We start from the raw sequence: 13,422 nt of genomic DNA, 5'->3' as shown, positions 1-13,422 counted from the left end.
ACGAAAATTAAATGATAGCCATGGCAGCAGTTAGAGAAACAAAACATTTGCAGTGCTTGCAGCCAGTGCTTCTAGGAGAGAGTGTGCCACCTTCTCGAGTTCAAATCAGTTGTTATACAAAGCAGTCAACAATTCTGAAGGATATATTTGGCTTAGGTTGCTACAAAGACATTAATTGTTTGTGTTGAGGAAGGAGAAAATCTTTAATGAACAAATGAAGACTTCTGATTTATAGATGACTTTCATGCCTTGTTTCAGCTCAGAGGTATTGGCATCAGTTTGAAACCATTAGGCAAAAGGATAAAAATATTTCTGAAGTAAGTCACAACACAGCAAATTAGAGTTTGTGGCCATAGCTCTCATTTTAATTAGAACCTTGAAAAAGATCTAAAATGCATATTGATGACAAATCAAGGCACCCACCCCCCAACACACACCTCAAATGTGGAACAGCTCAAACCTGTGGGTTAATTATTCTTTCTGACAACACATCAGACAAAAATTTACACCATACTCAGCATGGTCGAACTTTGTCACATCAATTCCCCATTAATTGCTTTCAATCTACCTTTTTAATTAGATACAAGCCCTGCAAATTAAAATTACACAAAGTCAAATCAAAGAAGGGCCCACCCACAGGCATCGTATGGAGTGCTGAATCCAATTACTTTGAAGATTTCATTTGATTATCCATAATAAACCACCACTCTGTGAATTAAAAAAGTTTTAAAGATATTATCCATGTTGAAGTGAATTTTATGATCACATAAATTAGCCACAAAATTATGTCCACTTCTGCTTTTTCTTACCTGTCTCCATGTGTTCCCAGCGTCTGAAGTTATGAACATACTGACATTAGTGGTCGTCAGCTCTGATCCAATGCAACCTTAAGAGGAAAGCAGAGGAATTTTTCAGCTTGACAAAGTGTTTGACCATAAAAAGCACAATGATTAGTAAGGCTGTGGGATAACTGCTGTTGTACCCTTGAGCAATGTACTTGAATTGTTTCAGTAATATTCAGTTGTAGAAAATTAATACATAAAAGTTATGCTAGCTGCAATGGATAATAATGTCTGAAACACAAACAATGTATGTATTCTATTACATAAAAAGTTTAAATAATAAGCTTTAAATACTTTGGATGATTAAGTGCCCAATATATTACAGAAATGCATGACTCAGAGTTATTTATACCACTTATATGTTTAATATAGCCTAAATACTTTTATTTCAAATAATACATTATTTCAGGTCTTAAGTAGAATAACCATCAACATGCTCACATTTATCATGTTCACTAGTTTAACCTGTCCCACAAATGAATCATTAATTATGCAACTGATAAGTATGCTATTCTATCAATTTCAACTAGCAACTTACAGCAAGCAACAGCTTAACAAAAATCGTAATTCCAGTTTACAGATAGTCACGGGAATACACATGAGCAGTTTACTTAAAAAGATATGGTAACCAATACATTTAAGAGAAAATAATTTGGTTTTTTTATTATTATTTATTTCATCATCTGACCCATGCTATTGTGTACATCAATGGTTTAAACATAAAAAAACAGAAAGGACACATTTGTTGCATTACACCATCTAGTGCCTCACAAAGACGAACTGAGAAAGTCAATCACTTCAGGCTTCTTTGAAAGAGTGATCCTTAGTCTTCCTGTGTTCATTTTATTACAATTACGATCAAAGCCTTACACCAGCCTTATACAACTGAAAAGTCGCTAGCAGGTTCAAATTTATAAACTAAACATTTGCAGACAAAGGAAGACCAGAGGGCAGCTCGTTAGGAAAATAGCACTTCAGTGCAATGGTAGCACTCTAAATATGCTTTCCCATTTCTTTAATTCTCATCTGCTTCCTGAGTGGCACTTACCAAATCGGTGCATACACTGAGATGCATATGACAGAGATGTAATTGAAATACTTCATATCAACGTATTTGCTTATCTGGCGTATTTAAGAAATTCAATACACGTGCAGACCCTAAGCAAGAGACTGAATGTTCGTGGGCACCACAGGAACAAAGTAAACCCATGGTTTTGGATCATAAAATAATAATAACATGACCAATAGACACTGTCTGCAATTGATGTAAGGCCAGAGCACATGGAATGCCTAATGCAATACGAAATGCAGCCATTTTTCCCACATAGAAGCTAAATGTTGTTTTTTTCCCTAATTTAACCAAAACAGTTGGATCTACAATCATAAACGTTTACAGTAAAATTTGTATTATTTAGGTGTTACCAAAACTGAGTAAATTTGTGAATTTGTGTGACTTGTGAAAATATTTAACATATTCAAATATATCAAAAATTTAGTCAATATTTCATGACCTATGTGTTTCAAAAATGTATTAAATGTGTCATATTTTTACAGAATGATCTTAACAGCTGTTCAATTACATTAGCTTAAATGTTTATTTTTGTCTTATATGTATCATTTTGCAAGAGCATTATTAATTATAAAAGTTGTCACATCAAAACTTATAAATTACCTCTCAAGTAGCTCAGTGATCAAGGCATTTGATTTGAAAGTAAATTGGGCTCTTCTGTCCAGGTTAGATCCTGGAAATATCATAAGCTAATGACGACTGGGAACATACACAGTAAAACAAAATGGCTTTGTTCTGCTAGGGAATAAGGGTCTGTAGGTCAGCCAAGGGTTTGTCCGTTTCATCGCACACTAGTGACACCTGCTGGTCAACTGAGCGCCCAATCCGCTTTTACAAAGCTGTGCATGAAACGTCTTCAGCTGACTCTGAGAACTCTGATGTGAAAAGATGAGGCATTTGTCATCACGTGTTTTGCAGGAGAGCACTTGCTTGCCTGTGCTCTCCCAGATTTTGAGGAGTATTTGATATGAGTATTATGAGTATTATGGTATCCCACTGATTTGGATAAATAATAAATATGTTTTGTTTACTAAAGTTTTTTCAAGGAACATGTTAATTAACAGCATGTAACTGTGAACGCTGTGATTCAAAAGACAAGTTTGTTTGATCATTTTGATTATGTTTCTTTTTATAAACATTGTAATAATTAGTGGAATTGCAAGCATGTTTCTAGTGATATCCTGAATAGAGAAACAAAAGCTCTGAAACACCCTAATGTTCCATTAGTTTTTGGATTCATTGAAAAACAAATGCAATCAAATTGTAAGCAGACAATTTATTACGATTCAAAAACTCTGCTTGAAGAAAGCAATTTAGGAATGTGACAAACCGACAGTTTCAAGAATACCCACCTGAGGCCACAATAATCCCTGGGGCTGAGTCTTTGCTAGCAATGTTGCCAGATGTGTAAGGGTTGTCCGATACATGCAGGTGTAGGTGCAAGGAACAGTATGGCTAAATTGACACAGAAACAAGAAGAGCAGGGGCAGTCAGTCAATTACTGTTGTGCAATTATCTCATCCTCAGTTCACATTATGCCAGCCAAAGTCCAATGTCATTGTAATAGTTCAGAGTTGCATAAATCCCAATTACAGATTCCATTACAGACATGCTCCCAATTGGTTACCTCTCCCATTAATTTCGATTAGAATAACCTTTACTGACACACTACTCATTACAACACTGAAAGTGCCTATAGCATGTTGGGAAGAGTATTAGGGGGCATAATGATACTTGGGCATTTTCAAACAAATGGCTGTAATACAGCACATAGTCAAAGGCAAACCACAGTGAAGTTAATTCGTTTATTAAAGAGCAATTACTACTGTGTGCAGTAAACAGGTCAAAGCCCAGCACCTCACTCTGTCTTCAGACTTTTATTAGATTTCAAAATGCATTTGAAAAGCATATGACATTATTCGCTGGAAGGAAATTCCTGAAAATAAAGTAATCTATGATGTTGATGAAATACAGTACTGCATGCAATGTAATTTGCTTTAAAATTAGGCTGAATGTCAACAGAGGGGTGATCAATCAGGCACATATTAACATTTGATCTGTAAATTAATGATAAAATTCATACATTATTAAATGTATCATTATTTAAAATAGTTTAAACACCACTGCCATTATAACATGACTAAAGGACATGTATGTAATTTAGCAGCTAAACCAGTGACTGTCCATTACTCTGCAATAGAGACAATAAAACTATTTAAATACCTTAAATATGCCCTTATTATTTTACAACTGTGTACATTCATGCACATTTGAAGTGTCTTACTCTATAACTGTGCACATATGTGAAATACACCCTTAATGTACTGTAGTACAAATGTGTTTGTCTAGACATACTGAGACTTACTTTTGGAGTTACAGTACATACCATCCTCTGCAAGTGTATCAAAATCCCTTTCATGGCTTGATCTTGTTAATAACTACACAGACAAAAACCCTTCAAGCAGCTGACAAATGTGTCATGCAGTAGCAGGGGAAAAATACAGTCTGATATATTATTTAAAAGCATTTTTTTGCGAGTGGTTCCAAAAAAAGTGAAGCCAAACTTCTGTAGTTACTGATGAACAAGCCAAAAATAAGCAAAGCCACTCAGATTTATTCCTAAATCAACAGTGCATTTACATTTGTTGCCTAGTAACAGCTGTTGTAACACTCCAGATGTTGCATGAATAAAAGAAGCCAATTATAAGCAAGAGAACTTGACACCAAGTGCCCATCATTAGCTCACTCAGATATTCTGAGTCATTAAAACTTTCAAGTACCTTCACAGTGTAGAGATATGGTATTTCCTTTTTATAGAAAACTGTCTGATATTGAGGTGTAAACAAAGCATTGATTAGATGCTTTTGTTTGCCAAAATCAGTGATTATGATGAAGATGTTCATCAAAATCCACCCTAACAATGTTTTCTTGTTGTTGCCCCCCACCCCCCAAAAATGCCATCAAAGAGCATCTGAAAAACTCTACCACACTATCCATTGACTTATTCATCTTACTAGACTTTCATGGACTGCCCAGTCTTTTGCTCCACTCTGACACCCTATGAACGGAGTAATGGACTATGTCTCAGGAATAAATTAGTGAAGTAGATGAGGCAGACCTTCACACACAATTTAAAAACATAATTACCTGCTTAAAAATATGGTATTATGTTTCTTTTTTTGTGAGCAGGATTTAGAAACAAACTTTCCCTTTAAGATACAGTGTAAACAAATACAACTGTTTAATAAAATATTTGGAATTATAATAAAGACAATCAAATGAGATAGGCTTTACAGCAACCTTTCCCATCCCCTAAAACAATGCACCATATTGGCACCCAATCCATTACTGTTAATGCAGCAATATACTACAGCACAAAGAGGAGATGTCCATTTGAGGACAAACTTCATTATCTGAATGGCACTTTCCTTTGGGTGTGCAGTCAGGTTGCTGGACAGCATCGAATGAATGACCTTTTAACTCTGAGACCTCGGTGATAAGCAGTGCTCATTTTCAGGTCCTAAATGTCTCGATCATTCAAATTTTGACAACACCTTTGACAAGAACACACTCACCAGCACACAATGGATGCTATTGCCCCTCAGGTCTGTAGCAGGAGCCTGGAGCAAGCGCCAGTCTCGCCCTTTGTTGTAAGTGATATAGGTCTTCACTTGGTTATCAACCTTTTTGTTTGCCAAGAACATTCCTTTTATCCCTGCTACCTAGGAAAATGGAAAGAAGCTGAAAAATGAATGAGTCTTAGATAATGGCTAAGCCCAGCATGGCTGCAGCTCTATAAAGGCCATAGGTTTACGGGAAGGGGGTAGAAACCAGTTTTTGAAAAGTGATCAGTAATATCAGCCAGAACCCGTGGTGTTACCAAAAGGCACTTCTGTTCATTGCTTTAAAAAAAAATCATTACATCCATGTCGAATAATACTAGATCAGAGGTTAATAAACCTCAACAAAAGCAAAGAAGTTATTGAAAATTTCATTACACATCTCAATAACAACGCACTTGAAAACCCTGAGGCCATAGGTATGTAAATTGACCCAAAAAATAGAATGTGTTCTGTGCTTTTCAATCAAAATGGTTTCTTATTTCAAAGGTTTCAGAAGTTTGGTTGTATTGCTTGGATAAGGAAGAGGCCAAACTTTCATGTTAAAGAGGCTGAGGCTGAGTTACATTTTTTCTGAAGCAGTGATTTCTATTAGGGCGAGGATCCCAGTCAATCTATTGGGCTCTGTCTGATCACATAAATGATAACAATTTGATTGTGACTTCAGTGTATCATTTGAATTATTTGATAAGATTATTCAGGTGATTCCCTCTGCTTGTAGATTCCTTTCTCACTCATATTCCCATTTACAATATAAATGCACCTATACATCTATCAATGAAACAGTTACTCTTTATAAATGTTCAAACTACAAGCAAAAATCCCAGAGCCATCATGTGTTTTAATATTTTAATACCTATGTAGTCTGTGTTCTTTGGCACATCACAAAAGAGCTGTGAATGTATTCACCCCTTTAAGGAATATCATATCATGCATCTAATCTGGCATACTCTTAGATGTCATTGTTGCTTTTCATTTTTTATGCCACAGTTATACAGTTGTACACAGACAATTGAAACGTGTCCTCAAGATAAGTTCAATCAAAATACAAATCACTGCATCTCTGTTGTCTGTATCTTCATCAGAGTGCAAAGGCCTCCTGAATGTTTTCTTCCATTTAATATGCATACTAAAAATGTCAAAAGACAACACAAAACAAAACCAAAATTTTGATCCACGATCAAACTGAAGAGTCATTAGTGGAACAATTGTGTATACTTTCAGATGTACATGATCCACACACTGGTGTCATTTCAACACCCAATACTGGCATGTGTTGCATCCAGATTTTAAACTGCAGGGTTGAGCTGTTCTCAGCTCATTTGTAGCCGAGTCATATGCTAACTCTCAGAAGCCTTTGTCACCAAACTCAAGCATCTTACAAGGCTACATACCTCGTAGAGATCAACCATGACATTGCCCTCTGGTCCCATGCTGCTCACGACATTCTCCAGGGCCAGAGTGAAGAAGACACCTCGCGCCTCCGACACATACAGGTTGTAGGTGTCATTCTGATTCCACTCTTGCACAGCAGCAACCACTCGATTTTCATCAGTGCTGATTACATGCCAGTCCTAGAAGACAAAGCCTTTGTGATTCAAGAGTTGTTATCGTTAAGAACCTCTGGAGCCACTGTTGAGAATGAATAATGAATCAAATAAAAGGCTAATATGATCAGTTTCAAGATGCATCCTGAAATATTTATGTCCCGGACGTGATGGATAGATGTCACCTACTATTACATAATGTGTTTTTGATGTTGAAATGATCTTTTACTACTTCATAAAAACTGCTTTATTTCTTCTACTCTGAACATAGGGAAGTGAATCTTTCAGGCAAGAATGTATTTCTAATAAAAGGACCTTTCTCATCACTAATCTGAGATGTTGCTGAGTTACAATCTTATTTAATTCTCTCCCACACTGGAGAACTATGAATATCAATGTATTTGTGAAAGACTCGCCCTTTGAGGGTGACAATTCCCCTGCAGGGCTCAATCATATTCCTAATCAGAATCCAACCTAATTTGCACCCAAATATCTAGATAATCTGTTCCAGTACAGGGATAATGTTCTTATTACCTTTAAATTGTGTCTCAGCCCAGCAAGCAGAGAATGACACATGTGGCTGATTTGCAAATTTCCATCTACCTCAGACTGTGCCCAAGTCACCTGAAGCAAGCATAGGGGAGCCAGGGTGCCTTGCCCTTGATTAAATAAAATCTGTTTGATTGTCACTAGATAGGAAGGCTATGAGACAAAAGTTTCTCCACATAAGAAAACATTACGGTAAGAACAGTTCAAAACTGCTTTGACCTACTTCACAATGTTAGCATATAGAGGGCAAAGAAATAATGAGCAGACGCACAACTGTGACTTCATGTTTGCATTTCTGTGGCATCAAGAGGTCTGAACTGGAAATAGTCACCAGTATAGCAAATAGCCACAATTACAAATAAGATTGTTATATGTCCTGCTCCAGTTTCCTCCCACCATCAAAGTATGTTAGGGTTAATACTCCTGTCAGTGCCCTTGACCAAGACACTGGCAAAAGAACTGGAGTTCTTGCACTGCACCGGGGCTGCTCACTGCTCCTCGCTCCTAGTGTGTGCGCTCTTAGAGTGCTCCTAGTATGTGTGTGCTCACTGCTAGTGTGTGTGCTCTTAGAGTGCTCCCAGTGTGTGTGTGCTCACTGCTAGTGTGTGTATGTGTGTGTGTGTGTGTGTTCTTAGAGTGCTCCCAGTATGTGTGTGTGCTCACTGCTAGTGTGTGTGTGTGTGTGTGTTCTTAGAGTGCTCCCAGTGTGTGTGTGCTCACTGCTAGTGTGTGTGCTCTTAGAGTGCTCCCAGTGTGTGTGTGCTCACTGCTAGTGTGTGTATGTGTGTGTGTGTGTGTGTGTGTGTGTTCTTAGAGTGCTCCCAGTATGTGTGTGTGCTCACTGCTAGTGTGTGTGTGTGTGTGTGTGTGTGTTCTTAGAGTGCTCCCAGTATGTGTGTATGCTCACTGCTAGTGTGTGTGTGTGTGTGTGTGCTCTTAGAGTGCTCCCAGTATGCGTGTGCTCACTGCTAGTGTGTGTGTGTGTGCTCTTAGAGTGCTCCCAGTATGCGTGTGCTCACTGCCAGTGTGTGTGTGTGCTCTTAGAGTGCTCCCAGTATGCGTGTGCTCACTGCCAGTGTGTGTGTGTGTGTGCTCACTGCTAGTGTGTGTGTGTGCTCTTAGAGTGCTCCTAGTGTGTGTGTGTGCTCACTGCTCACTGTGTATAGGATAAGTTAAATGCAGAGGATGAAATTCCCCATGGGGATCAATAAAAGTACCTGACAATTGTCTCTCTTCCCCACTGTATTTGTAAGGAAACACTTCTTAGATATTTTAAGAAGAACAGAAAACATGTAACCATTCTTTTTCCTCTTTTGATTTTGTCTAACAATATCAACACTGCATTGAAGTAGTAAGTGCTTAAAATGTAAAAATTATGCTTGGTGAATGAATGTTGAGTACAGAGCAATCTTAACCAAAAGAACAACCACAATTCAAGAACCGTGCTTTAGCTATAACTGAAACTGGAACTCATGATTTGATGCCATCTATGCTCACACATGGCATTACAGAGCATGCTGTACTGTGTTAATCCATGAACCTTTTAAGTAACAAACTATTGATATGGTGTGCTAATGTGGGCAAAAGTGTATGGAACTGAAGATAATTGTGATTATCACAGTTTACTCTTTATGGTCAATTATACCATCTATTTGTATTTGTCTTGTGTGTAAAGCTAAACACATTAAGAAGCAAACAGATTTGTATGTTTCACATTACCCAAATTATTAAAGGCAGAAATACAGAATGAACGCGTTACCTTGGGCAACGTGTACTTTGGTAGCTTCATTGGTGCAAAGACATCTCGTTTGTATGACACGTAGTAGACTGGTCTGCCACCTGTCGACACCTTGTCAAATTAAATAAAAACAGCCAACCATTTAGACAAATTAATACAACACAATGACTGCCAAGACAGAATAATTGAAATTAAAGCTGCATTAAGCCAACGGTATTTCATACGACATGATTTGATTATGATTTCTGTTCAATAGGCTCCTTTTCACCCTTCCATACCCCACAATTACATACCTGAACAAACACATACTCATCCTGAACCACAAGGGAATTGGGGTCAATGTAGCCTGGAAATGGCTTTCCTTTGTTGGACTCTGTGCAGTTCTGAAGTTTACAGGTGACATATTGAGCCTCTGGAAAAAAAAGATATTGAATGAATGATTGCATTAACTAAAACGATTGCAGCCGCAGTTGACATTCAATCAGCTCCTAACATTAATTGCGTCAATAAGCTGACAACAGATGGCAGAAGACTAGAAAGGCCAATTGCCACTTGCCAATTTCTTTGACGACAGTGCAGAGGGAACCTGTCCATGCATGTTAGCCTCCGCTAACTACATGTCCTTTTCTCAAAAGATTGCAGATCGATAGTGATAGCCATATACCCAAGGCAGGCTTACTTAATGGGCTGCTTACAATAGCTTCAGTATGCAATTTTGCAGCACGACCAACAATTTTACTGCTGTACACACTATCATGACACGTGTAATGCAAGACATTTAAACAGGCATTTTTGCTAATACTGGAGGAGGCGACTGCAGAAATAGAGTTGTCGCTATCTCACTTTCTTGGTGAGAGGCTTCCCAAAAGCAACAATAGTACTTTGAGTCACCAGCAAAAAGAACTGGGCCTATACACTTTTTTCAATTTCAAAGGCCAGGGCTACTTTACTTACATAATTGGCAGGTGGATTGCCATTTAAGTAAAATGTTTTTTTTCTTCTAACTCAGAAATTTTTCCCAAGATATAAAAACACCCTCAGGGAAACTAGATCAGATATAAAAATAAACACATCACCATGCCAAATTATCTTAAGCAAATGTGATATGGTTTTACCTTTTTGAAAAATTAATTAATCGCAAATATAAACTGCAGAACATATTATCCATTAAACCTGTCCAAATGCTAATCAATTAAAAAACAAAATAATGAAATACACAGAACAAATCTGTAGTACATGCATATTTGCATCAAATGGTGGGCCTTTATCTTCTATATTACCATAATCCAGATTCTGTGTAAAAAAATATATTATTCATGAAGCACACCACCACATTTCAGGCCTTACCATTTAACCATTCTGTCTGTCAGGACATTAGCTGTACAGGATAGAGGTTTCCCAATGGCCTATCAAATTCAGAAGGGGACCGAATCCATATCTTAATGACGGTGAATGTCTAACAACACCTCCATCCCAACCAAGTAGCACTTAGCTGGCCTGACAGCTCTGCTTCCTCTGCTGCAACCTCTATTAACTGGACTGCTGATCTTGGGAATAAAAAAAGAAGGATTAAATTAAACTATATTTGAGTCTGTGAAATGGTCACGGACTTGACTGACCTTTAATTCCAGAGGCGCATCAATGCTTTCCTACGAAGTCCTACCCTAAGAGCTCCTTACACGAGGTCTATATTCTAGGAACATACGCAGCTGAACATAGTTTTGGAAAAGGAAGTCAGAGTCCAGTTATATGCATTGGAATCCTACAGTTGCTGTGCTTAAGTGGCATCCTTTTGATGATATGAACATTTCAATAAATCTGAAGAAAAAATAAATCTGTATATGAAATGGGACAGCTACACAGCTACACACGTTCACTTTTTAAATAAATTCATCATTGTATTCATTTGTCTGAACAAATATATATATAATCATTTTAATCACACATTTAATGCCTTATTGGTCACAAATTAATTTTACCCCAAGAAACACAATGCCCATAGACAGCGCTGATATCTAAACTCTCTTATGAGGTGCAGCAACACAACACTAGGGCTATTTAAAGTTTGCACTGTAATGGGTAATTGATCATTTACTGAAGAAACTTCATCCTCAAACCAAAATTTGTAACCACTCTGCTAAAACCTTATTAGAATGTTATCCTCATTCCTTGCATGTATCACATCTGAAATGTCACAGGTTTTCCCTTACATTGCCTTCAGATTACATTGCCACCAATTTCTTCTGCTTTAAATGTGTGGCTCAAGGTAGAGCACAAGGTAATTGAGTTGGAACTCCACAGTAAATCACTTACGTCCTTCAGAAATACTGGTTTCCAGGTGAATCAAGCCTGGTTCTTTGTCTAAACCCATTTTTGACCTAAAGGGAAAACATATTGAGAATATTAGTTACGGGTGACTGTACTGTAGTTGCTGCCACATATACAAATAAATATACTTGGGACTGAGATTTGCCACAGTGCACTTTATACAACATCTGTTAACCCCATCAAGGATAAAAACAATACTTGCAAATATGATGAAATAGCTCTGTATTGCAAAAATGATCATTATTGTCCCCAGCCCTTTTCAAAACAAACTGACGTTCATGCAAATGAATATTTAAAAAAGACAATTTTTTCACCTGTTGTGGAAATTTGATTGATACATATTCAACTGTGAATTAAAATTGAACAGAAAATGTCACGCTTTACAAAACAACCAAAAATATATGAAAAAGGAGAAATTACTCAAATGCACATCATACCAATGCAACTGACAGTGGTCCAAATGCAAGATGTGCAGTAGACAGATCAAATAAGAACTAAAACAGCATACACAAAGCTTTTTATGTGCTATGTTTCAAAGAGACTGAAGACAAGGACTTCATTTACCATCTTTGGCTTAGTATATTTTTTCATTTTCGTATTTCTTTTTATGTGTTGCTGATTGTAACACTATAAACATATTTCCTTTTAAATCTGTCACTATTTTAACATCTGTTTTAGTTTGAGTTTAACATTTTGGTAACATCACAACACTTCAGACTGTGGATTCATTACATCTAAAACATATACAGTGTAACCCACTCATACATGGCAACTTTCTATTCATAACAAATAATAATGTTTTAGCCAGGCATATTCATGTGTTTCACAGTCCGATAAAGTCTGACACACAAAAAAAAACTAACCTGCATTAACCTGCATTTTGTGTAAGTTTGTGCCGTTTGTGCAATGTTCCATTGTCATACTGCACACCCTATACAATACTACATGGTAATTCATGGCTGAGGTTCAATGCTTTCAATAATTACATTATCTGCTCATTCAGTCATTCAGATTAAGATTTTTCCTGTGTATCTGACCATGCTAGTTAGAGTTTTTGAAAATCAGACTTACTTTTTGCTACTAATTTATTTCACCATGGAAAACCTCACTTGTCCTTCCTTGAAAATGGTGACTGATAGTTATTCTCACAGAGTTCACACATTTGTCCTCATTGCAAGACAGTTCAAACTTTAATGAAAACTGACCACATATTTCTTACAAATCACAGATATTTCTGTTCCTCATAAAACTATAAATGGTAAAAAGGTTTTGCCTCATATTGTGTGGATAATTAGCACAGCAAGAGCAATAGACATTATGGATGTACCAACCAAATGTCTTGTTATTGTTAATGAATGTTATTGGCCAAGTACGCTTTTACATATAGAAGGAATTTGACTCCAGTTCCATTTGCTGTTGTTGTAATATTTATATTGTTGAAAGACAGTCAATTTAAAATTCAATGTGAAGGATTTTTTATGAAGGTATCTGTGAGCTATAGAACACTGTACAAGAATCTTCCTCTTAACTCAGGGCAGCAGAATTGTGGTGTTGTAGTGGTAAAGGAACACGGCTCATATAACTGAAAGGACACTGATTCGAATCCCCACTGGAGCATTGCTGTTGTACCCTTAGGCAAGGTACATAACCCACAATTGCTTCAGTAAATATGTCCAGCTGTATATGAGGACAGAATTGTAACATATGTAAGTTGCTCTGTATAAGAGTG

At 37.0% G+C, this 13,422-nt stretch overlaps 1 protein-coding gene across 2 annotated transcripts in view; it reads right to left on the bottom strand.

Annotated features, from left to right (window-relative positions):
• Nucleotides 1–13,422, bottom strand: part of LOC118777140 (VPS10 domain-containing receptor SorCS1) — a 162,272-nt gene that overhangs the window by 25,687 nt on the left and 123,163 nt on the right. For both annotated transcript variants that reach the window (XM_036527893.1, XM_036527902.1), the window contains exons 6-12: nucleotides 11,679–11,743; nucleotides 9,659–9,777; nucleotides 9,387–9,476; nucleotides 6,926–7,105; nucleotides 5,487–5,633; nucleotides 3,264–3,366; nucleotides 810–886 (exon numbers count right to left, since the gene is read on the bottom strand). In XM_036527893.1, the coding sequence (XP_036383786.1) occupies nucleotides 810–886; nucleotides 3,264–3,366; nucleotides 5,487–5,633; nucleotides 6,926–7,105; nucleotides 9,387–9,476; nucleotides 9,659–9,777; nucleotides 11,679–11,743 (781 nt within the window). The remainder of the gene's footprint in view (nucleotides 1–809; nucleotides 887–3,263; nucleotides 3,367–5,486; nucleotides 5,634–6,925; nucleotides 7,106–9,386; nucleotides 9,477–9,658; nucleotides 9,778–11,678; nucleotides 11,744–13,422) is intronic.

The sequence above is a fragment of the Megalops cyprinoides genome, chromosome 1 (assembly GCF_013368585.1).
Source record: "Megalops cyprinoides isolate fMegCyp1 chromosome 1, fMegCyp1.pri, whole genome shotgun sequence".
In the NCBI taxonomy this organism is placed as follows: Eukaryota; Metazoa; Chordata; class Actinopteri; order Elopiformes; family Megalopidae; genus Megalops; species Megalops cyprinoides.
Note: the sequence above shows the minus strand (reverse complement) of the source record. Positions and strands in the feature narration are given on the sequence as shown.